This window comes from Chelonia mydas, chromosome 3, assembly GCF_015237465.2.
Source record: "Chelonia mydas isolate rCheMyd1 chromosome 3, rCheMyd1.pri.v2, whole genome shotgun sequence".
Lineage (NCBI taxonomy): Eukaryota > Metazoa > Chordata > Testudines > Cheloniidae > Chelonia > Chelonia mydas.
In genome coordinates, this window is record NC_057851.1 from 65165468 (window position 1) to 65189220 (window position 23753).

Below are 23753 nucleotides of genomic sequence, written 5' to 3' on the forward strand. Positions count from 1 at the left end.
CAACAGCTGACACTTTCTGGAGTCTTTAACCATTGCAGTTCAACTTTAAATACCAAAATAAGACAAAATAAACCTTTTCCCCAACACAGTAGTGGGCATGGGATGTCAAGATCTAACATGCATATAGACACATCTGGTTACTGCAGCTTAATCAAGAGCTATGTTTTAAATAGCTTATATTCCCAGAGTGAAAAAATAGCCAAGTCTGTCCTATAAACACATTTCTTTGATATCACTGAAATCTGGGGGTGAGAAAAGAACAGATGCTGAGTACATTACTAATATCAAATCAGATGTTTGTGGTCAGTTACATAAAGAACATGCTTCCACATGAAGCAGCTCATCCAAATGTAACAGAGGCATGATCTCTTATCTCTGCAGAATGACTCAATATTTCAGTCTATTTCACTCTCCTAAATTAAACTCTCATCTACTTCAGTTGCTAGTAAATAAAATTTTCATTTAAATATGGATAAATTTTATTCAGACAGAGCAGCAGTGCCACCTGCATATTAAAAACAAAGAGATTAGAAGTAAATGTTTTATTCTTCCAACTAAATTCCAGTACTACAAGGGCAGTAAAACAATGATACACTGAAAAATTGCAGCAATAAACATTTGTTAAAGACTGATAGAATAAATAAAAACTACAAAAATGAGAAATCATATAAACCCATTCTTAACCCCCAAAAAAGTCATGGAATACAGAAATGCCCTCCTTTACTATTTCACAGGCAGTACTGTGGGCTAGTTGCTTAAAATTGTCCTGGGGTTACATTCTAATTTAACTGTGATTACAGTTTGGTTGTAGTGCACAGTTACGAAAACCACACTAACTTCAGTCAGAAGTGTCATTCTACATTTTTATTTACACAACCAGTGAAGGGCAAGTTCTAGAACACCAGCTTTAATCCTTTACTTTTTCAAACTTATTAACATAAGAAGCCAAATCGTAATGATACAGCAAATGAGGCCACTGGTATTATTACAGGTAGCAAAGGTCCACATCCAGGTGGTACTGACATCAGGGAGCACTCCAAAACCAGTTGCTGCATAAGAGTGGTTGCCACTGACAAAAGCTTGAAATAACCTGTGTTCACGGGGGTGGGGGAAAGGGGGGAAAATATGGCATTGCTGCAAGTCTTTTACTGGGACAGCTTGCAACAATTAGGGTGTATAGGGCAGCCCACGTATGCAGAAAACATGATTCATGAAACATCTGAAAAAAGGAAAAAAAGAAAAGGTTACTAACAAGGTAACTGAATCCAAATTGAATATAAATCAGTTAAGACAATAGCAAAAATCACTTTAAAACGAAAAGCCCCAATGGTTTACAGGAGGCAAAGCTATTTGATGCACATATATGACATATTATACAGCACATTTTCACTTCACCCTAAATTCTCCATAGCATTATGAATTGAAGCTTTCAACTCAGTGCTTTTCAGTTAAAATCTAGACCAAAAAAACAGTGGTACTACTGGCCATTTTAATTACTGAACCATCAAGAGATGTAATGTTCCTGTTTGATGTTAAAGATGCTGAGATACTCACAACTAGCAGGCTGTTCTCCATATCGTCGCATGATCTGATCATGCGTGAACTTCACAAATGCGTCGTATTGTTCTGCAAACATTAACATTAGAAGTGAGTGTACCAAGTTTAACTTAGCATGAAAAAAAAGGTCAAGGCTTACTTTTTATGCCATGCAAGCTATATCAATTAAACAAACGTTGACAGTCTGTAAGGGGCAAGTATGGATTATTCAACACAGCCATCTCATCTCTGCCACCTAAAAAAAATCCACCCCATTAAACCATGTTAGCAATCAATTGGATTTCACTTGACAAGCGAACTACAGCACAGAATAAGACAACAGAGGAATTTGGCAAAGGAATATGCTGCACTTAGAGAGAGGATCTCAAAGCACTTCGAACGCACTTAAATTCTCACATTATCCCTAAAGGTCATATTATGCCAATTTTACAGATGCATAATGAAGGCCCAGAGTGGTTAACTGAGCAACGTCTGTGAGTGGCAGGGCTGGAAGTAGAACTCAACTTCCGCCCTCTAACCACTTAACAGAGTTACAAAAAGGCAGAATTTAAACGTCTGGGAAATGACAGCACAGAAGTATAGAAGAGATTTATTACAATCAAGAAATTATGTCACTGACTGCCAAAATGTTGAACAAGCAAGAAACAGGTAACTATGGGATAAAAAGCTAAGTGAAAAATATTTGCTTTATTTCAACAGCAAAAATAGTCACAATAGGGAACACGTGACTGCGGGTTTAGTAAAATCAGCTACTGAGTAATCTCCTCAAACTAAATACTAAGACTAAGATGCTATAAAGACTATTCAGTTCACTCTGAACTCAAAATTAGTCCTTTCCAGAAGGCATCTCTATACATCACATACATAACACATTTTTTCATATTCTCTTCAGTTTCTAATATTGCACCCATCAACATGATATTAACTTTCAGAATTAGGAAATTAAAGAAGATCTATCAGATGCAGCTCCTCTCCATTCCCCTTCCTCCCTTGTGGAAAACCACATGTGAGGTGTGTTGGGTTATTACTTTTAAGTGCTCTGCACTGTTCTTAGAAGAGGCAAGGTTAAAGAAAGCAATCTTCAACCAAAAATGTAGTAGCAGTTCTTGGGTTTCCACAGAAGAGTCCCAGTCTGAGGGTCCCCCCCATGAAAGTCCCATCCTCCTGCAGGGATGAGCAAAGTAAACAGTGAATCAGTAATCAGCAAGCAGTGCAAAAGAACTCCTAAGTGTGGACGGTTTTGATGATCTGTGGGCCTTCAAAACTTTGACTGGAACTGGTCCAGTAACAAGGCAGCCAGTTTTTTAAAAGGTATTTCCCTCTCCCCTCAAGCATCATCTCTAACTTACTGGAATTCAGATTCAGCCAACTCTTCCCTCAGCCGCATGAGGACGTTAGCCAAAATACTGGGATAACACAACGGGTATGTCTACATTGCAATTAGACACCTGTGGCTGGCCCATGCAAGCTGACTCAGGTTCACACAGCTCAGGCTAAGGGCCTGTTTAACTGCGGTATAGGCATTGGGGCACTCCAGGACCCTCCCACCTTGCAGGTTCCATGCTCCAGGCTGAGCATCTACACCATAATTAAGCAGCCCTTTCATCAGAACCCAGGTTTTTAATTGCAGTGTAGACATACCCAATGTGAGCCAATCGGTTGCCCAGAAACAGTATCCAAGACCAGCAGCAACTCAATTTTAGAATCTTTAGAAAAACAATATATTAAAAACCAGATGGCCACCTTGTAAGTTCTCTTTGTGAATTTAAATTTGGCTCAGTACAGCACTATTAGTTTGCATACTATTATCTAGTATGCTCGAAGTACGGGTCTCCAAATGAAACAGAAATCCATGATCGCTTATCCTTCTCATCAAACTGTGTGTCACAGGAAAGGGACAAATCCCCAGCTGGCTCTTTGAAATTAGTTTTAATGAGGGCTTGTAGCACAACATTAGAACTCTGGGTTTTTCCAGGTTGCCTTAAAAGTAGGTAATCACCACAACTACAAAGGAATGAGAAATACCATGGTGCTAGGTAAGAATACAGCAGGTGATATCAATATATGCCAGTACCCTAACTAACCTTCTCAGACCTGCAAAAGCTTTTATATAGGGAACTCCAGAGTAACTTTCATGGGGAATAGAAGACAAATAATGTTTTAGCCAGAGCCCTACTGAGGCTAGTATCTCTAATGATTCTAAGCCCAAGTGAATGCTGATTAAGGTTCCAGGTAGTGGAGATAAGGAAGAACAAAGGAACACCACTGAATCAGGTTCACTATTTGGAAGATTCAATTGTTTGTCAGAGATCCATACACAATGAAAGATGGAAAAAAGGAGCTCTCCGGTAAACTATAAAGAAACCCTAATAGTTGCAGAAGCAAGAAGAGACTCTGACGTTTGAAAAGTACCAAGTGGTGAACAAGTCGGCTTAGGGGGAGAAAGCCATTTGGTTAAGATCTGCTAGAGAATTTCCAGGACTAGATTTCTACTGATTTATCCTTTCATGCTGACTAGCTATCATCTTGGAAAGGATGTGTGTATTGGAAGGGGATACAACCATTGTGGTGGTAAAACACAACTTAACTGGTCTCTTGTGAGGGACTTGCTCTGGATTTTAATTTGGCACTCTCTCCTCAAAAGTTCCCGTATATTACAGAACATCTGTCATTGCTCCATATATGAATGAGGTAATATGATCCTATAGCATTTCTAACCCTCTTTTTGGTAACCTCTGCCCTAAGAGCACACTAATCACCACATGGGCTCCTCTCCCCACGAGATCAGTCTCCAGTGAAACTCTGACTGAGGGAGTGTCTAACTAGAGATTTTTCAGGAAGTACTGGTCATGCAGACAACCTCCTAGGTTGGAAACCTGTAGTTATCCAGAACATGAATGTGTAAACATTCCTGGTCTTCAACTGAGCTTTTATAATCATACCATAGTAGAGAACACTTAAGAAGGAATGCAACTAATGATCTTGAGGGAAAGACTCTAAAATTATACAATAGGTACTACAGCAATGTGAAGCCATCTACCTAACACAGGTATTCAGGAATACCGAGGCTGCTTAAAAGTGAATATGGTAGAAAAATTACTATTTACATGTGTATTTTTACACTGCTTTGAGCCTAAGGACATTCAAGTCTAAGACGGACCTGTGGGATGCCCAGCCACAAGTACAGTCAAAATTCCTCGCCTCCACTAATTGAACTAAGTCAGTGAGCCAGCAATCCTGCACGAAGAGCAAGGAGTGAATGCAACTGCCCACAATGAAGAAGGTTTCAGGAGCAGGGGAAACAGGCAATCCACTGTGCAGTAAAGAACAAAGTAACTATGCCACTGATCGGAAAAGCACCTGAGTAGTAGCCAAACACTGCTGGTTGTCTGGGATCAATCAGGGTTGGTAAATGGGAAACTTCCTGTGCTAAAGGTATCTGCCCCATATACTGTCCCCTCTACGTCAAATGCAAAACTCCTGTAAAAAATTAAGGAAAAAGCCCTTCCCCAAGGGAAAAAAAAACTTTGCAAATGGCTCTTAGGAAAGCCGAATAGGAAGCCATTTTCTCTGTGTAGACATAAAATAGGGAGGAGATGGTCAGCTCAAATATGCCAGCAAGAGAAAGTTCTATTTGAAATAAAAACTCTTCTTCCACCAATTGATGGTGTAGAAATACCCATGGAGTTATAGCTTCTGTCCATAGCAGCACAGAAGATGGGCCAGACAGTCTACAACAGACACTACGTTATCACTTCTGCTATGTCCAGAGATGGAAACTTAAATTTTCCACTTGGGCATCTCATTTCTTAACCGGATATAACATTAAAGTTACAAAAATTACTGAGGCTGCCAATATATTAATCAATTTTTTCAAGTTACATTTAATTCAAACACACCTGCAAGTTTTGTGGTCAAAATTTCTTCATACTCTTCACGGATTTTCTCTTCACGTTCTTTCAGCAAACGTTCACAGATCATTCCAACTTGTCTGAGAGTAAACAGGGGCTGTTCTTTTTTCAATGGTGATGATGCTGCAGATGAAGTACCTATGATTAAATATTTCCACATAAGTAACTCAAAGTCAACATTCAACATCTTCCAGCTTTCTACATCATCTCTATTACATTAAATGTGTTCTCCAAACGAAACATTTGGCAAAATCTTGCTTTAATTTTTGGATACTTCTGAATTTTATTGATACTGGAAACATTTTATACCATCACTTAAAGGAAGTAATCTAAAATTATGCTCTCAGTTCAGCATGCTGTAAGGATAACAAAAGCCTCAAAAAAGTTAAATAGTGTTTATTACACGCAAAAATGTCTATTACAGAAAAGAAAAGACATGTCATACAGAAACATGTCCTCATTAAGGATCCTAGGCATTCATTGTGAGTAAAGTTACATCCGTTTTTAAAGTATCAGTTAATCTTTCTGTAAAGACATCTGCTGCTCAATGGTTTACAAAAAGTTTGTTTGCAGAATGATTTACTGGGAATGAGCTAACAAAACCTTCAAGGAGTTATCTATTTTAATTCTTTTAATCAAAGCTGGAATTTGCCACGACATTAATGCTTGCAATGAATGTAACTCCACCAACAGTAAGGATATGGCTCCAGCAAGAGTCGGTTCACAGGGAACGTGAGAACTTGAGGAAAGTTATCTACGCACATGGAGTCATGAGGTATGTATATATAGCAAAGTTATACAGAGTTGTGGCTAGATACCTGGCAAAGCTGGTCCAGTAAGGAGAAATGCATGTGGCTGTGCATCAGTAGAACAACAAGGATCTGTCTGCTGGAAGCTATTTTCTAAATGTCTCCTCTTCTGCATGCGTTTGTACTCCTGTTTTATGTTGTACAGAATTTGTTCTAAAACAAAAGTTAAAACAAAAGTTAACTTAGTAATGACTACTTTACAGTATCCCTCAACTTTATTTCCATTTCAGATATCAAGCATCCGGGATAATTAACTGACACCAATAACAGTTCCTAAAATGATGTGTAAGTCTGCAAGCCATTAAAGGGGCCATTTTATCAATTATATTCATGTGTAAAATGCAAATATAAATAAAGAATCTGACATTTAAAGAAGTCCACTCCATAATATTCATGATAAAAAACTGAAGATACAAGTGACAAGTTACACTGGTCTGAGGTACAAGACCAGCCTCAAAAGCCCTCAGAGGGTGAATAATTAGTGACAGTTTTACGGTCACGAACTATCATGGTTAGAAGTAAATGACAGACACCTTTGGAAACCTGGGAGTTTCAACCTTCCAGTTCTAATAGCACTATCCACCTTCTGTTGACCTATTTGATTTTAATGCAGTTCCTTCTGATTACTATCTTGCTTCCCTTTGACCCCACCCTTATATCTCATCTTAATTAAGGGCTGATATCTACACACCTCCACAATTAGAAACCAATAATTTAAAAGCAGATACTCCAAGCTTCCAGATAGTGTGAAATATTGATTTTTAATTTTTTCCAGAGTTGCTGATAACATGTTGCAACTTAAGGGGAAGAAAACGAGAGTAATCAGAATAATAGGATTGTATAGTGGGACTATTATTTTGACATCTGCCAGGACTACAAACGATTAGGCAAATCAGTACAAAAACTTTCAGGATCAGCAGCTTTCTAAACCATGGCCCAGACAAGTAATATTTCATGGATCAATTTTTGCTCTCTTTTGAAGAACAACAATATGGAGTTCAAAATTTGTATAATTTGGTAATATTTAAGTAACCTGAATAATCTAATCTCAATAATTTAAAATATAGCATCTAAATGATCATCATTCCAGGTGTTGTTAACCACTGGTATATATGCTCTTCTAAACTTAAATGAATATGCAAATGAGATACATATTGAAATGTCACAATTATACCCAACGAATTTTTAAGTGGCTATGTATAAACCCGCCCCCACAATTTAAAGTAATATTAATTGTTAATTCCCATTACCCCAAGGTACTGCTATACAATAAGAAAATAGAAATTCTTACATGTTTTACACAAGTTTTATTTCAAAATCTGGCATCTAATAATTTCTAGAAACATGTTCAAAGTGTAACCTAAACATCCCTTCCCTTACCCCCGTCCCCCCAAGTCATTCCTATGTTGCCTTCTCTACAACAGTTACCTCTAGCAACTTTCATAGCTTTTGCTCACATAAGCATCAGCACATGAATTACACAACATAATACAAAGAACTACATACATTGGCCCCCCATCCCCAGTTTCACAAAACACATCAAAAAAAAACTTCAAAGGCAATTAGAAGAAAAAATTCGACAGGCTTTCTGCTCTTTAAAGGCCTCCAGATGCTTACAGACACCCCTCTCCCACTGAAGACATTTTTCAGATTTCTGCAGGTCAAACCACGGCTTGGAAAAATCTACTGCTTGCAGCAAAAACAACACTTCCCAGGATGATCATTAGCTTCTGAAGACTCTAGACTTTCATTTTACAAAATTAAGTTTCTAGTCCTTAGGGCAAAGATAACTTTCCAAATGTCAACTAAACAGAAAGTAATGGCACGCTGCCTCCCTGAATCCACAGACAACTTTAGTCAGTACATTCCTGCTGCTCCTTTGTTTTTTGCTAAACTGCAACATGGTTCTGCTATACAGAATCCTGTAGGCAACACTGTGTCTAAGCATCTCATAATGGATTAATTTAACACTACTGTCAAACAGGTAAACTGAGGTATAGAGGCTTAAGTGACTTGCCCAAAATCAGATAAGTCTGTGGCAGAGCCAGTAGCAGGAAACAGATCTTCTGATTCCTGGCCCAGAGGTTTAACCACAGAACTATCCTTCCTCTCGTATTTCTCTCTCTGCCTTTCAGCAGTCAGAGGAGTTTGGAGGCTTCAAATATCAGATACCTCCTAGCAACAGGTTACAAAAAACAGATCACTTGGGCAGGGGCAGTGTCAGAACCCTTCTAGGTATCCTTGCACCTTCAGCAAGCGGGCTTCTCGTTTGGATTATACACCATGGTCTATCATCGCATAGAATATTAAAAAACTGTAGTGAAGCCAGAAAGGAAGGCAGTATAATGAAAGCAAGGGACATAGTAAGTTAGGCTTTCTAATCCATTTGTAAAAGCATATGTATGCACAATGCGTTACAATGAAATACAGTATACAGCAGAGGCTCTCAAATTGTGGTCCAGGAAGCACTTGCTGGCCACCATGGTGCTGAGGCCACATTTCCAGCTGCTAAGTTACATTTAGAGTTAAATACTTTCCTCAATATTATTTTTCTATACAACCAAGTGCTACCGTAGCTACAGAGATGTTATGCGATTGTGAAATGGAGTACAACCGGTTCTGTGTTAAAGTGTGTTCCACACTATGAAAAATATGTATTGTAGTAGTTCTCAACTGTCTTAGGGCTTGTCTACATGAACAGACTGTGACAAGCTGCGGTGTGAATCTAGCCTGCCGCAGTCTTACATGTGCACCCATTTCAAAGACTAGATCAAAGCGCATTAACTATTAATATGCATCCACAAAGTCCATGTGCACAGTTAGACCGAGCAGGCTAGTGCAGGGTAGATTCCCTCCCCAGCTTACCACAGTCTAGGGGTTCATGTAGACAAGCCCCTACAGCTTAAATTCCAAGTGTGTGGCACCACCACATCTATGTTGCACTCTGGCTAGTCCGTGTCAAGTAAATTTTTTAAGATCTGGGTTCACCAACTCTACAGACATCAATTAAACTTCAAACACGACAAAACCACAACAGAAGTCTTTTTCTGCAGTTCTGCAAAAAATACTAGATAAAAATACTAGATGTACTAGATGACTAGATGTCAACTGCAACTGAGAGTATAAGGGGAATTCCCCTGGCTTAATTTAAAAAAAAAAAAAAAAACGAACAATTTCTGAAGCCATCTCAACCAAAATAGTTTAACTTCTTCCTGTCCACCACTAGAGTACCAAACAAAAAACCCACAGGCTTTTATCAATAACCCCTCCAAAGGAATAGAACAAAAAAATCCCACTGAGACTCAAGGCACCGGACAAAATCCTTAAAAGCAGAAATACTATAATTGGGATAAAAAAAGCTAAACTACTCCAGGTCCCTAAACCATTACATAGCAAAACATACAATAAGCATGTATGGAGTGAACAATCAAAACCAACACATTTTCTCCTCTATTGTCCAGGATACAAGGAACTCAACGAAGATACTTTCTTACTCTTATCAGAAATGATAGTATTTCAATTACTTTTTGTCATGGAATGGTTATGTGAACTCTAGGAAGACTGAGGGCAGATAGCAGGTTGGACTGATTTTAATCAAAGCAATTTAAATCACTTATTTTAATCATAATTTAAATCAGCAAGCAGGAAACGCGGATTTAAATCACTGTCTGAGTCTTGTTTTACAACACTGCTTTTTATTTTCCTAAAGAAAGGTCGATTCTCATGGGTTGGTAACTATTAAAATATGTTGATTTACAACTAAATACAGCCTTTGCACTAAATTTTGTGCTTTGTTGCTAACCAAGCAGATATACTGTATCTATAGATACTTAAACAATTATATAGCTTAACTCACATTTTATTCACATTCTGAATTTTTACATTTTTATGTTAGAAAATGGGGAATGTTCCATTTCATTTATTAGATTAATTTTTACTTATGATTTTATGAAGCCCTATTTAGATGGAAATTTAAATTCAATTAAAAATGCACATAAACAGCAATTTAAAATTGTTTTTATTAGCTCAATAAAACTACCTTCAATGTGCTAGATAAGGAAAAAACTTAGAACTAACTTAATTATTAAACAAAAGAAGTATCTGTAATTAGAGAACTGAACTTACTATTTTGGTCACCACATCCTTCAAGCTTTTACTACCAGTAGATTTCATTCTCTCACATCTAGTTTTTATTCACAGACTGGAACAATAAACCAGCTTTTCTGCTTTTTCAACTCAGTTTCTCCATTTTTAATAAACAAAACTAGTTGAATAAACTGAAAATACTCTTTGCACCTGCAGAAGAGGCTATTTTTGTTAAAAACTGGTTTAGCTGCACCACAACTATCTCTTGTTCCAGATGCTTAGTTGAGCTAGAGAGAAAAAATGACTCTATATAACCTGGTGATTAGGCAATTCACGCAGGAAGGGGGAACCTGAACCCTGGGGTCTCCCACAGCCCCATGGGTAGAGCACTCCCCTGGGATACAGAATATAAAGGGGCACCACCGCTTCCTCCTCCATTAGTTTCACAGTTCCTTTGCTTTAGATGAAAAAACACTTTAAAATGCTGCAAGGCAAAAGAAAGTATTTCATTCAAAACTTTTGTCAGGGTTTTTTGTTTTGGTAAGAAAACAGAAAAAATTCTTGTGTATATCCTAAAAGGATTTTTTTAAAAAAGGTTTTGGTTCAACCAGCAAACTATAGAATTGATTATTTGCACAGCTCTAAGTGTAGGTGCTGAAGTTTAAGCCACAACTCATATGGTATCTTATTTTATTTGTACTAAAACTGCTATAGGCCAAAAACAAAATACTGAAAATGAAAGCCCATATCCCATAAACACGTAAACAGATTCATAACATGAACAGTCCCATTGACTTCAAATCATGTGACTCATGGGCCTTGTGCTTATAATTTAGCATGTGTTTGCAGCATCAAGGACTAGCTAAAATAGTTTTTAATTAAAAACTTCTTGACCGCACAAAATCTGTCACTTCAAACCAAAACCGCTTTGGTGTTAACAGTGAAAAGTTATTTAAACTTCCAATACGTCAAAGTCAGTGACCTCTTTATACCTAGGCCAAAAATTTCAAAAACAGGAGCCTAAAGTCAGCTCCTAAACACAGTTATCTAACTGCACTCCCGGATGGAGGAGCATTAGCCTGGTCAAAAACATGTCAGATTTCTTGATTTGTGGAAGTTCAATATATAGAAAGGTGGCGTTAGTTACAAATAAAGCAAGGGCTATTTACTTTATCAATTCTGTGGCTGAATTTGTTAGTCTCACAATAATGATGTTAATGAGGCCATGGGCATGTCTTTCTAGCACTGATGAGCATTTTAAGTGTGAAACTTCTAAGAAGGGGGGCGGGGGGGAAGAGGGAACTGAAATTCTAACTATCAGCAAAAAGGAGTACTTGTGGCACCTTAGAGACTAACCAATTTATCTGAGCATAAGCTTTCGTGAGCTACAGCTCACTTCAATATGCTCAAATAAATTGGTTAGTCTCTAAGGTGCCACAAGTACTCCTTTTCTTTTTGCGAATACAGACTAACACAGCTGCTACTCTGAAATCTATCAAGTAACTAAAGAAACCAGTACAAATAAGCTACTTTAAAAGTCTATAAAATGGGAAGAAAGTGAGGAATGAACAATGCTTCTATTAAAAATCTGATTTGAATTTTAAAAATCTAGTTTAAATAAAAAAAGTTTAAAAAAAAATCATGGTCTTTAATCTACCCAGATATACTGTGTCTCAACTAAGACTAGACAAAATGCTCACACTTAAGTCATGAAACTTGACCTTTTTCGTGGTGAAGACGAGGCTGGAGGTGCAGCAATTGCACACACACAAAAAAAGTCAAATTAAGTAATTCTGTATTTTAGCTACCTTCAATGCAATTTGGCAGTTGGAAGAAGCAATGTCATATGATCACACAGCTCTGCGGACCATCAAGTGCTCTGCAGACCACAGTCTGAGAACCTTTCGTTTACACAATTATCTGGAAAAAGTGCTGATAGTAAATTTACTTCAAAATGTTTGTGAAACTTGAATGTACTGCTTTACAGAAAGTCACAGCATTAAAATAATTACAAATGTGGATCTTTTGTACCCAAAGAAAAAGCATGTCACAGGCAGCAACAGTTAAGCCTCTGCATTACATGCCCCAATCAATTTTAGAAATCAGGTTGCAGGTTGGGATGAATGATGATTTGGGGAGTGCTACTGCCAGTGTAACTGACTGAAGGGGGGGGGGAGGGGGGAAAGAGAGAAACGGAGATCAAAGAGCCACCACTTCTAAGGAGGAGTGAACGTTATTCATCTTTACAATTCCTGGACACAGTCTAACAATAGAAAGCATACAAGTCTACATTTACACAAAAAATTACTGCACTTAAACTCAGACAAAAAATGTAGTGCTTCTCTCATCCCCTAGTTTAAATACAGAATTAGTCAGCTTTCTGTCTTCATCTTCCTGCTTATCAGCAAGAAAACAAACAGCATCCATTAAGTTGAGTGGGTCCAGAGACAAAAGGAAAGCTTAACCAATGTTTTACACCCTCCCAATCCCCTATGTTTCCTGACCTAGGCTATTAGCCAGCCTTCTGGTCCCTTATGCTCCAAGTTACAAGTTCATTTGCTACATATAACCCTCCCATTACTGAAGCAAGCATAAACTAGGTACTTCTAAGTGTCATCTCTATGTGCTCTGCCAATGCTGCCATATGACTTGTCATGCTAATAGAGTGCTAGATTGAATAACCATTTCCAAACAATTGTTGGATAGTTCATACTTTCCTTAATGCATGATTAAGGGTCATCAAAAGTTTGTTTGTTTTTTAATTTAGAGTTCGTCAGTCACTCACCCCACCCTGGCCAATAATTATCTAGAAATTATTTAAAATTGCAACTGCATTTCACTTTTAAGAAATAAGGCAAAAAAATTGGGAAGGAAGGAACATTATTCCCATTATGAAGTCTAGAGTTACTGTCAGGTTTCCCCTTATGTTGGGGTTTTTGTTTTGTTTTTTTAACTGCTTTTTATATTAGCACTCTCAGAAATCTTGGTTCCTGGCTTCTGTCGTTGAGCTGAAGGACACTTTGGCAGAATAAATAGGATGGTGATTCAGTAGGTTGAAATCAAAGTGGCAGCTTTCCCAGCCCTCAAATGGAACCTGAAGCTCAGGTTTCAGTTTGTGATGTCACCTTCCAATTTATTTCTTTAGAACCAAACCAAAGAATCCCTCAGAACTAGGGCTTGGCAAGCTGGTCAAATTATGTAACTGACCACCCATTATTTGAGCAAGAATACTCTAATGTAGCCAATGGCCTACCTTTTTGATTGCATCATGGTGCCATCTGTTAGCAAGCCTGATTAAATGCCTTGATCACTCACTTTACTATATGCTAATGCTACATGTTGGGAAAAAGTGAACTAACTGAAAATCAAGAAGTTTTTAATTTACAAATATGAAAGCTGCTGGGGCTTTGCTGATAAGGAGTATCCAAACCACCTTCTGGATGTGCTGCCCTATGACGCTATTTTTCATTGGTCATGTTGAAGATTGACAACTTTCTCATCACATGTCAAAAATGAAAAGCACTGTCAAATTTTTCAAAAATAGAAGTACCAGCAGACAATTTTCAGTGCCACGTAGTAGAGCAGTCACTTTCATCCACGACTGGGTAATCCTTGTCTTATTTGATGGGCACCTTCTCTTAAATGTCTCAAAGATCTTAAAATATGCAAGACGACATGAGTTGCTGTTGAAAAAGCCTAATGGAGACCATAACGTCTTACTCTTTTGTTATGGTTCTAATAAATTAATGCTTTAAAATATGACAATTTTTAACATTATTTGACCAACCATTTTTGCACCAGTCAAATGCTCAACCATATTCAGAACCTAACCAAACCTGAGATTTTCACAAAGGAGACAAACAGAAAACTACCATGATGTTATCTATATCTATATATCATAAAGGAGTAAGAAAGGAATCAGCTCCTTTTTAAATAAACTTTTGTGCCGTTCATTAATTCCTAGTTACTATGATCTCACTTATTTACAGCTTTTTCACTAGCCAAGGCCTGTCCACCTTGTTCATACGCCTTTCATTTGATGCCACCACACCTCTGATTCCGGGATCACCAGCCAAGTATACTTCCACGAGCTGTTACCCCATTTCACCATCAAGGAAAATGCCTTGGGAGAGCAGCGGGATATCAATTGAGACCCCAATGCTCTTCATTTAGTAACAGATCTCACTCCAGAATCTGCCAACCCAACCAAGATATCTTGAAAAAAAATTAATGAAGATATGTATTTTAGAGAGATCCAGACATTTAGCATTCTCTTGCTTTGGTCATGCTCAGTCACTTCAATGTCTTTTTTTGTTTGGGGGCAGAAAAATCTCTGTTGGTTTTTGACACTAAATATTACACAGCCCTTTAAGACAAATAATATTTTCATAGATGACACCATAATCAACATTTTATTTTTTGACATTCACAGCCAGTGCCCATATTTACAGGACCACCAGCAGAACCTCTCAAGAGACCCAGTGGTGCAGAACTGGCACCCTCATGAGATCCAATTATCCAGGACCACAAAGTAATGAAGGTTCTGCTCCACGTCTGGCATTCATGTTAGCATTAGTGTGTTTTGCAATAATGTGACATTTCAGAAAATGCCAGATCCCTGGGTCAGGGACTTAAGGAATAAAAAATAACAGACAGTGTGAAATATGCCAGACAACTGGCATTTCAGTATTTTTCTACAATCACCATAAATTTATTGTCAAACTGGAAGCTAAAAATGCAGGATAAATTCAACATTTAGGTCACATTTGAAGATCAGCCTATTAATCACTTTATACACCTAATAAGACTCAAAAATCACCTCTCAAAATGAGGTAAACATTTAACAAGTTCATATACAGCCAGTGTATTTTAATTCAGGGAACAAAGTTCTACCAGACTGGGGTAATTTGAAAACCCTGGCATGTTGCCATGATAATACAAGGACAAACTGTCCTGCTAATGAGTGTGTGCACAAGATAATTTTTCTATTTAAATTCTGTTTACTGCTAGTAACAACATGGTATATCTCCTCTTAAGGCCTTCAAGACTTACTTGTCTTGGTTCTCAAACTTGTGCTTGGCCACTGCCTGCTAGGTTTCAGACAGAAGGAGCAGGTTTCCTGAGACGGTAACTCACAGGTCAAAGGAGAAAGATAGCTCAAGGGTAGATTCAACACAGTTATTCCTCTCTAAGTATGGCAATTTCTTTTTCTTGCATAATTTAAGATTATAATTGGGTTTAGATATTAGATGTAAAAATTTCCTGTGAAAGATCAAAACATATTGAATGGCAAAATCCTCAACTAACCTCCTTTCACGAATAAAGATTCAATGATACCTCAAGGGAAAAACTATTTACAGCCAATTTTCCTTTACCACATTTGCCCACAGTTATTAGGGATATTTGCATGAAAACAGAAGTCTGCATTTCTTAAGAATTCATCTGTCCTTGCTTGTTTTCCACTTTTTCAATATCTTTAAAAGGGAAGGTGAGAAGAAGGTTAAATCCCATTTTAGAATTTAGTACTCATGAAAGATGAGAACAGGTACACTGCATGGTCAAAAGCTACACAGTATTCTTCAAAATCATCAACCAATGTGCCTCAATCCTGAACTAGAGTTAGAGAAGATGATCCATTTTTTTACACCTGTTCAATTAGTGGCCTCTATGCCAAGGATAGCAATAAAGGTGCACTTAGAGATTGTGGGTTTGTGATGTGGATATGTGCTCACTGAAAAAGTAGACTTCTGATAGTATCTGGGAAGTTGAACTAGCTTAATTAGTTTCATTCACTACTAATCTCTGCCTGGATTTGAACCAGTGACATCTGAAATGAAAGGCCTTGTATTCCCAATAGCTATCCATCCCCTATAATCTTTGGTTTGTAACATCAATTACTTACTAGGGACATGCTCACGAGAATGATTACTTCAGATGGAAAACAAACTGCAAATGTAGATGAACTCAAAGATCTTGTTCGTGTGTTTTTAATAGAGATTTTTCAGGCTAATTCTAAACACGTTTTTCATGATTTTGTAAGCTATTAGCTGCTATTTAACCTTTGAGACTAAGCCATTTTCAAGGACGCACGCTTCTGAAATATGAGTTTGTTTAAAGGTACAATATGTAATCTGGAGCAGAGATGCAAAGAAGCCATCTGAAGTTACTATCGGTGTTAAGGAGATTTAAAACAGCTAGTGACGAGATCTGCACTGTATTTTTATTTCTTTGGACAGTTTCCCACCCAACACACTTTCAATCAACCTAAAAGCTTCAGTTTCAGAAGAGCCTGTAGCCAGTACAGCATAGTCTGCCTTTTAATTATAACCACAATGCTGGAATTATCAATTAGTAAAATATTACTACTATTTTTGCCCTGAATATGTTCCTCTCCTCAGCAAAAGCAATTGAAGATAAACCTGTCTTGACATCTTAATGAGGAAAAATACATCACTCCTCCCACCACTTCCACCACCTACATTTATCAGCTTGATAAAAAGATCACAGTAGCTTTAAGATTTCACAGGGGAAAGTTATAAGGTACAGCAAGTTTTACCACAGGACACCTAAGCTTAAAGTCATGCCAAGGCCACAAATGAATTTGAACTTGGTGGACTCATTCTAGTCCCTATGTGCCCAGAACACAAAACCACCAAAAAACCCTGGCACAACTGGCTGCCTCTTTGAGAAACCTGGGCCTCACTATTAAAAAAAGGAGACACTCAAGACACTACCATTTATGCTTTATTTTCAGAATAACTGAAATCACTCACTACATTGTAGTTAAATGCCCACCCGCCAATCTGTTTTTGAGGTACCACAATAAAGCATGTATTCTAACCCACGTTGCACGGGGAAATCCTCCAGATACAAGAAAGTGAGCACCTCTGATGATTTTGGTTTAATCCTAGCCCTTCAAACAAATATAAATTATAATAAAAAGTGCTCTGTACTTCTAGTCAGTCTGTCTCTCCCTCTCCTCTATATATACATACACACAAAATATTCTTACCTAATCAAATCTTAGCTAGAACATACATAAAAGGAATTTCAGGCGAGTACAAAGACTAATCTACTCCAAAAAAAAAAGGGGGGGGGGGAGAGATCTTACTTACATTAAGATAGCGCCACTCTTTTCCTACCAGAATTGTTGTATGTAAATAGCATTGTCTGCACACTGCAAATAGTGGATGTAAGTAAACCCTGATTTAGAAGTTTAAGATAGATAATTCCTTACAGATGCAAAACACTTCATGCTATGGAATGGAAGAATGATTCAAAATAGTCATAACAGTACTAGATACAAGATCTATAGGAGGTATAGATGAGAAACCACAAAAACACAATTCAGCTGTCAAATCCACTGAGAAACTAAAAGCGACTTAACAGCTGTCCAAATAACCACAAAATATAAAAACACTCCTAATTAGATATAAATTTCATCCTAAAGTCATCCCTCTCCCAAATAGCCATATCATTTATTTGCCTATGAGCATTTTATACTTAATTTAAGACAGCTGGTGTCTCATCTGGCTAGCATACAATGTGTGTTCCTGCAGACACTATTGCCATTCAAGTTGCATTTTGTTTCCAGATAACACATTTGTTTCTGAAAAGATCAATCAAGTGTTGAAATACTGAGGTGCACAGACATAAACTGGAGTTAACCAGCACCAGGACTGACAGGTCAAAGAAAGAACAATGTATTTGTTGTATGAAGTACCATCTTGATTTAAACAGCAGCATCAAGTTGTTTTACACACACAATTTAAGTCTCAAATTACTAGAAATCTGTTCATTAAACAAAATGTAACACAAATTCTGGCTGCAAGCATTGAAAACCTAAACACTAGGGCATTGTACTTGAGAAACAGTGAGTGAAATTAACTAAACTCTACCTATTGTGAGTATATTTCACTGTCTATAAGTGCAAAAATTAATCCAGTAGTGAAAGTTTGGGTTAAATTTGAAATGTTTTTTAAAAAATATTCTATGTTATATAGCTACAGGCACTATGGCTCTTTACAGTGTGCCTTTAAAAGGGAAGGCTCTCATTTTTAAATAATGCATTAGCAAGACCAGGATAATAATTCACTTAGAAATGTTACTTATAACTATGTTTAGTGAAAAGCATAAAATTAGGCGGAACTTCAATATTCTCAGTAAACACTAAAGAGACATGGCAAAGCAAAAGCTCCTATTATTACAACATTATTATAGCAATCGTATGTCAGAGCACACCCATGTGTGAGCATGCATAACTCCCAATTAAGTTGAGCAAGGTTGTTGTTCAAGACCATTCAGTAACAAACATTTTTATTGATTTGTTGCCTTATCTTTTATTACATTATAATTCAAAGCCACCATAATTACTCCGATAATTAGAACCAACTACACCATATCAAAAATCATAATTTAGAACCAAATAGTGGAAAACACAGTTTAAAGACTACAGTAACACTTTTTTCTGCTGGGAAAGTAAAAATCAATTATGATGAAATTATAATGCTTGAATTATTATTCAACATTTTATCATTACTATTCAGACAGCTGGATGAGATTAGAGACATTGCCAAACTGACAACTGTTGACAGCAAATGTCTCTTAAATTTTATTTTGAAGATTAAGTTTAAAAACTGGTGTATGGATTCAGAGACCCATAAATAAAAGCTGATGTTGAATCTGGATCAGCGGTACAGAATCACTTAGATTTTGGCATTTTCCCTTCAATAACTAGTGTATTATAATAATCTTTCCTACCTGAACAATTTCTTTAATTTGTTCATTTTAGATACATTTACTGGATTATTATATATATTCTTGACATTATAAATTCTTTGAATTTAAGTTTTTTCAAAGGAAAGATGAGGTAGGGACCCAAGACAGGCCAACTATATATGCTCAACATTATCAACCAATAATAAATCTTAGTCTCAAAGGCCCTATAAAGACCATTTAGCATTAAGATAGGAAATGATTTTAACTACCGCCCATGCCTTGAAATTGTATCAATACTCCTCCTCCCTTGAGCAAGATGTATTACTATTACAGTGCAGTGGCCTGACCAGCTTTTTTTTAAAACCTCATTTACATTAATTATTCATAGCATAGATCCTTCCATTTCCCTAAGAAATTATCTAACTGAAATCTTAGTATTTAAACAGTAACCCATATTTTGAAAAGATAAGCAAACTAAGCTTGTTCTTAAAGATTACATATGTACAGACATTTAAATGTCTTATTGCAGTGTTATCCTTTACAAAGCTGCCTGGTGATCCATTCAAAACCCTTTAAACATTTTTATTACAAAAAAATCAAATATTAAGTCATCGTCACTAAATTTAAGAAACTACCATTTTATATTTATAATATCATGATTCCTTAAACTTGATCTTTTTTAGTGTCTGACTAAAGCCTGTAGAACCAGAAGTGTTTAGTCAGGGCCTGCTGTCTATCGAGTTAAGCAAGCTACAGTAAGATTAGAACTGTCCTAGTAACAAAGAACTTAAAATACACACTTAAAACTACAGTTTAGCACCGGAAACATAAGAATCCAGCAATTCTTATCAAAAGGGGTAACAAATTTAACAAAGGACCTGCGTTAGTGACAATTTAGGAAAGGCTTTTTCTGCACACAAAGGAGAGATTTACACCTCAGCAGCACCACAAAAAACTCATGACTGAATGCATGGATGACAAACGTTGTGAAGTGCATTACTGGAAGCTGTAGGCTACACTGACACAGAAGCCAGCACTCTGCACACTCAGCCAAAATTCATTTTCTCCTCGGTTCGTTTGTGAAATTGATCAAGTTGTTTTTTTAAATTGAAACAATTGCACAAACATGCCTAGAGCTAAGTCTTAGGGCCACCAGTTGAATCTTCTCTTACTCGTGAAGAACATGAAAGGGTTTCTTTCCTCCAACATCTCTGTGACGAGAGAGACTCGCTAATTACATTTTATTTGCCCCGAAGGCAACTTACGCATTTAAAGCCAATCGCTTTCATCACTTGGTTTTTCCATGAAACTTTAAAGACACCACAGACTGTCATTTCGGTCCGTGCCACATACTAGGCGACTGGAAAAGGCATTTTCCCTTTGTTGTATTCGCTTTCGCCCCTACCCAAGTGGCGTTTTGTGGGTGATTGATGACAGGACATCCCCCTCCCCCTCCAATATCTGAACAGCAGGAGAGGAGGTGCCGCCGCCCGCCTCACTGAGGCACCACCACTCGCTCCCGGCGCTAATGGCTGCAACAAATCGATCGGGGGACCAGAGAGAGGGGCCTCGAGCCCAGGCACCTTTCCCGGGTGCGATCGCGCCGCCCCCACGCCCCTACGTACATGCTCACCCCCCTCCGCCCCCAGGATTTCCGCAGTTTGACTCGCCCCTGCGGCTCCCCAGCCGCCCAACGAAACCCTCCACGCCCGCCCCAGCGCAAAGAAACCCGCCCCCCACCCCGGCGCCCCCTGGCTAGAAAGAGTCTCTTCCCATCCCCCAGCCAGCCCGGCCCCGACCTGTCGCCTCAGCCCGCACCTCCCCCACCCCCCGGCCGGCATCGGCCCGGCCCAGCCCTCCCCCCCTCCGCTGCCAACGGCCATTTCTATTGTGTCGCCTCCGTGGCGATGCCAGGCAGAGTCGGAATCTCCCCGCCTGTGCCGCTGCCATTCCCGCAGCCCGAGAGAAAATGGCTGGAGGAGACTCGAGACCCACCCCGCTGCCCTCCTCCCCTACCCAGAGCCGGGCTCTCCCCCCCCCCGGCCCTGCGCACTCCCCAGGAGGGCCGAGAGCGCCACCCCCCCCCCAGCCAGGACCCGCTTCCCTGCCCCACCCAAACGGCCCCCCCCACCACCACCACGGGGCCCCCGGCACCCACCTGTGGTGAGGCGGGAGGACACCTCCCCGAAGGGCGAGGGCTCCATGCGCAGGTATTTCTGCGGCGAGGCGGCGGCGAAGGAGGAGGCGGCGGCGGCCGAGGAGGCCGGGGCTGACAATGGCGCACATCGCCTCCGCTTCGGGGAGGCCGGGCTCAGCAGAGGGTCGAAATCCAGAGTCCTTTTCAATGTGGCGCCGCAAGCCATGGCCGGGGGGGAGCGGGCCGGGGGCTGCGGAGACCCGGGGAGAGCGGGCTAAGGGGGCTCGGTGCGAGGGGAGGGGGGAGACGGCAGCAGCCGGCCCAGCCCAGAGGCGCCTTCCCCACCGTCTGGGGCGGATGGGAGGGGGAGCTGCGTCAGGGCCTCCGCCTCCTCCCTATCGCCCTCTCCAGGGAGCGGCTCCGGCCCCCCCGGCGGCGCCTTCGCCGACGGATTCGCTCTCCGCCCGCCCCGCCCTCGCGAATTCCGCCCCCGGCCGTTCCCGGGACGGTTGCTGGGACGGTAGGTGCGGAGCTGGGCTCGGCTCGCGGGTCAGGGGCCGCCGATGAAAAGCGATGGCAGCGGCAGCGGCGGCACTTCCCTCTGTGACTCTCCCACACCAGCAATATGGCGTCAATAACAACGCCGCTGATTCAAAAACCAGCCCTCTTCACTGCGCCTGCGTAGCAGGGGCGGCGGCCACCGCAAAGGCTCAGGGGACTTGTGGTTTTTTACCGGCTTCCCCGGCACTATGCGAAGGCGTTCAAAGGGAGTAGGGATGAACTACATTTCCCGCCATGCAGCGCGCCGGAGCCCTAACTTCCGGGGTAGAATTTAAATCCCACGGAGGCTGCAGTGTGGGATGCAGGTTAAAGGACAAGTGACTGAGAGTGGTAGCCTTATATGTCTCTAGTGCAGAAAGCAGGCAAATAACAATCAGGCAGGGAAGAAGAGCTTTAGCGCTGAGCGAAATATAAAACACAGTTGCACCCAGGAAAATAGGCCTAACTCTTGGGGGGGAGGGGGAAGTTCATATGGCAAGATTTCCTGAACCACAAAGCAGATCAGGAAGATAAAAAATGAAAAGGGAAGAGGCCTTCTGAATATGGTTGGGGCTGGCAATCTAAGATTCTGATTGGGGAAAGGAGCATTACTTGTTCTCAGCAATAATAGTGATTTTATACATAAGTGCGCTCCTGCTGGGATGCTGCACAAACTCTTATTATTTCTTTATGACACCACAGGTGTACATGGTACTTTACAACAAGTAAAATATACTGCACAAATGCTCTTAAGTAAAATTTGTGGTCTCAAAAGCTTTTAGTGTCAGAATTGTACCAACAAGTACAATAGTGTGTGAATAGAAAAAAATATGAGAACACAGGTACATATCCTAACTAATAACATACTGGAAAAGACCTTAGTTGAAAAATTGTTTCTTCAACTTGATAAAGTGATATTCTTACAATTACTTAAACTGCTATCTTGTAGAAGGAAGCAAATGGAGGGCAGGGGAATAGGTTTAAAAAACTGTTTTCTATAGGGCAACATCAAACTACAAAAAGAAAAGGAGTACTTGTGGCACCTTAGAGACTAACAAATTTATTTGAGCATAAGCTTTCGTGAGCTACAGTTCATTCACGAAAGCTTATGCTCAAATAAATTGGTTAGCCTCTAAGTTGCCACTAGTACTCCTTTTCTTTTTGCAAATACAGACTAACACGGCTGCTACTCTGAAACCTATCAAACTACAGTTTACCACTGTGCAAAATATAACAGTCAATTTAACTATTAGCAGCAACAAAAGATAAAAAAACGATATGTTCTTGGTAAATTAGTAACATTTTTAGAGATTGGGGAAATAGTCCCTTTCATAAATTACTTGGGTTTGGGTTTTGTCTTATTTTTAACAAATCAAACAAACAGTTCTTTAAAGGATGTGACTATACATCGGAATAAAACCTAACATCTGGAAATCAATCTCAGTTTTACAGGCCAAGATTAATATATAAGTAATGTCTACTAAACCAAAAGAGGGTCATATCAGTCTAAATATACATTTAATTATCCTGATGACAACATGTTTGTACAGTTCCTAGCACTATCAGGCTGATCCCGATTGGGCTTATGGGCACTACTGCAATATGAATAAATAATAAATAACTTGCTTTCCCTGTTAACAATAGCACATGTCAGGCCTGGAATAACTAGAATAGGGTTTTCATAACCAGATGCAGCTGGAAAAGGGTTTTCCTAACTTGAACAGACCTAAAAGTAACTAACTCCTGTAGCAAACTAGTTCTTCTTACTGTTGTCTTTTCTTTTGGACAGACTTGGAGTAGTCAAAATATTTCATTAAAGTGGATTCTGATAAGCCTTTCTTTAACCAAGGCAACATGTAAAACAAGGCCCTACATGACTAAGAGCTTGTCTACATGAGGAAAAGTACCATCATTACTATACCAATATGACTATACTGTTACAATTATTCTTCCCAGGAAGGACACTGTTATTCAGAATAACTGGCCTGTGACGTT

General features: G+C 39.3%; 1 protein-coding gene across 2 annotated transcripts; it reads right to left on the reverse strand.

Annotated features, from left to right (window-relative positions):
- Positions 1-527: 527 nt before the first annotated feature.
- Positions 528-21917, reverse strand: AKIRIN2 (akirin 2). Of its 2 annotated transcripts, XM_037894451.2 has the most exons (5): positions 21240-21917; positions 6287-6430; positions 5457-5606; positions 1555-1626; positions 528-1219 (listed from the first exon to the last, which is right to left on the reverse strand). In XM_037894451.2, exons 1-5 carry the CDS (start codon positions 21442-21444, stop codon positions 1209-1211), a joined length of 582 nt encoding a protein of 193 aa, XP_037750379.1. In that variant the 5' UTR covers positions 21445-21917; the 3' UTR covers positions 528-1208. The 2 variants fall into 2 exon arrangements, with proteins under 2 accessions (XP_037750379.1, XP_043398581.1); XM_043542646.1 differs by lacking the exon at positions 528-1219 and having other exon boundaries at positions 1555-2721; positions 21240-21874.
- Between the last annotated feature and the right edge of the window lie 1836 nt (positions 21918-23753).

What these genes read in the sequence shown, in the direction of transcription:
- AKIRIN2 (XM_037894451.2), bottom strand. Translation starts at nt 21,444, where the DNA reads ATGGCTTGCGGCGCCACATTGAAAAGGACTCTGGATTTCGACCCTCTG. An exon ending in GTCCTCCCGCCTCACCACAG is followed by an intron (nt 6,431 to 21,239) that starts GTGGGTGCCGGG and finishes CTTTTGTTTTAG; the next exon opens with AACAAATTCTGTACAACATA. An exon ending in TACTGGACCAGCTTTGCCAG is followed by an intron (nt 5,607 to 6,286) that starts GTATCTAGCCAC and finishes ATTTAATCATAG; the next exon opens with GTACTTCATCTGCAGCATCA.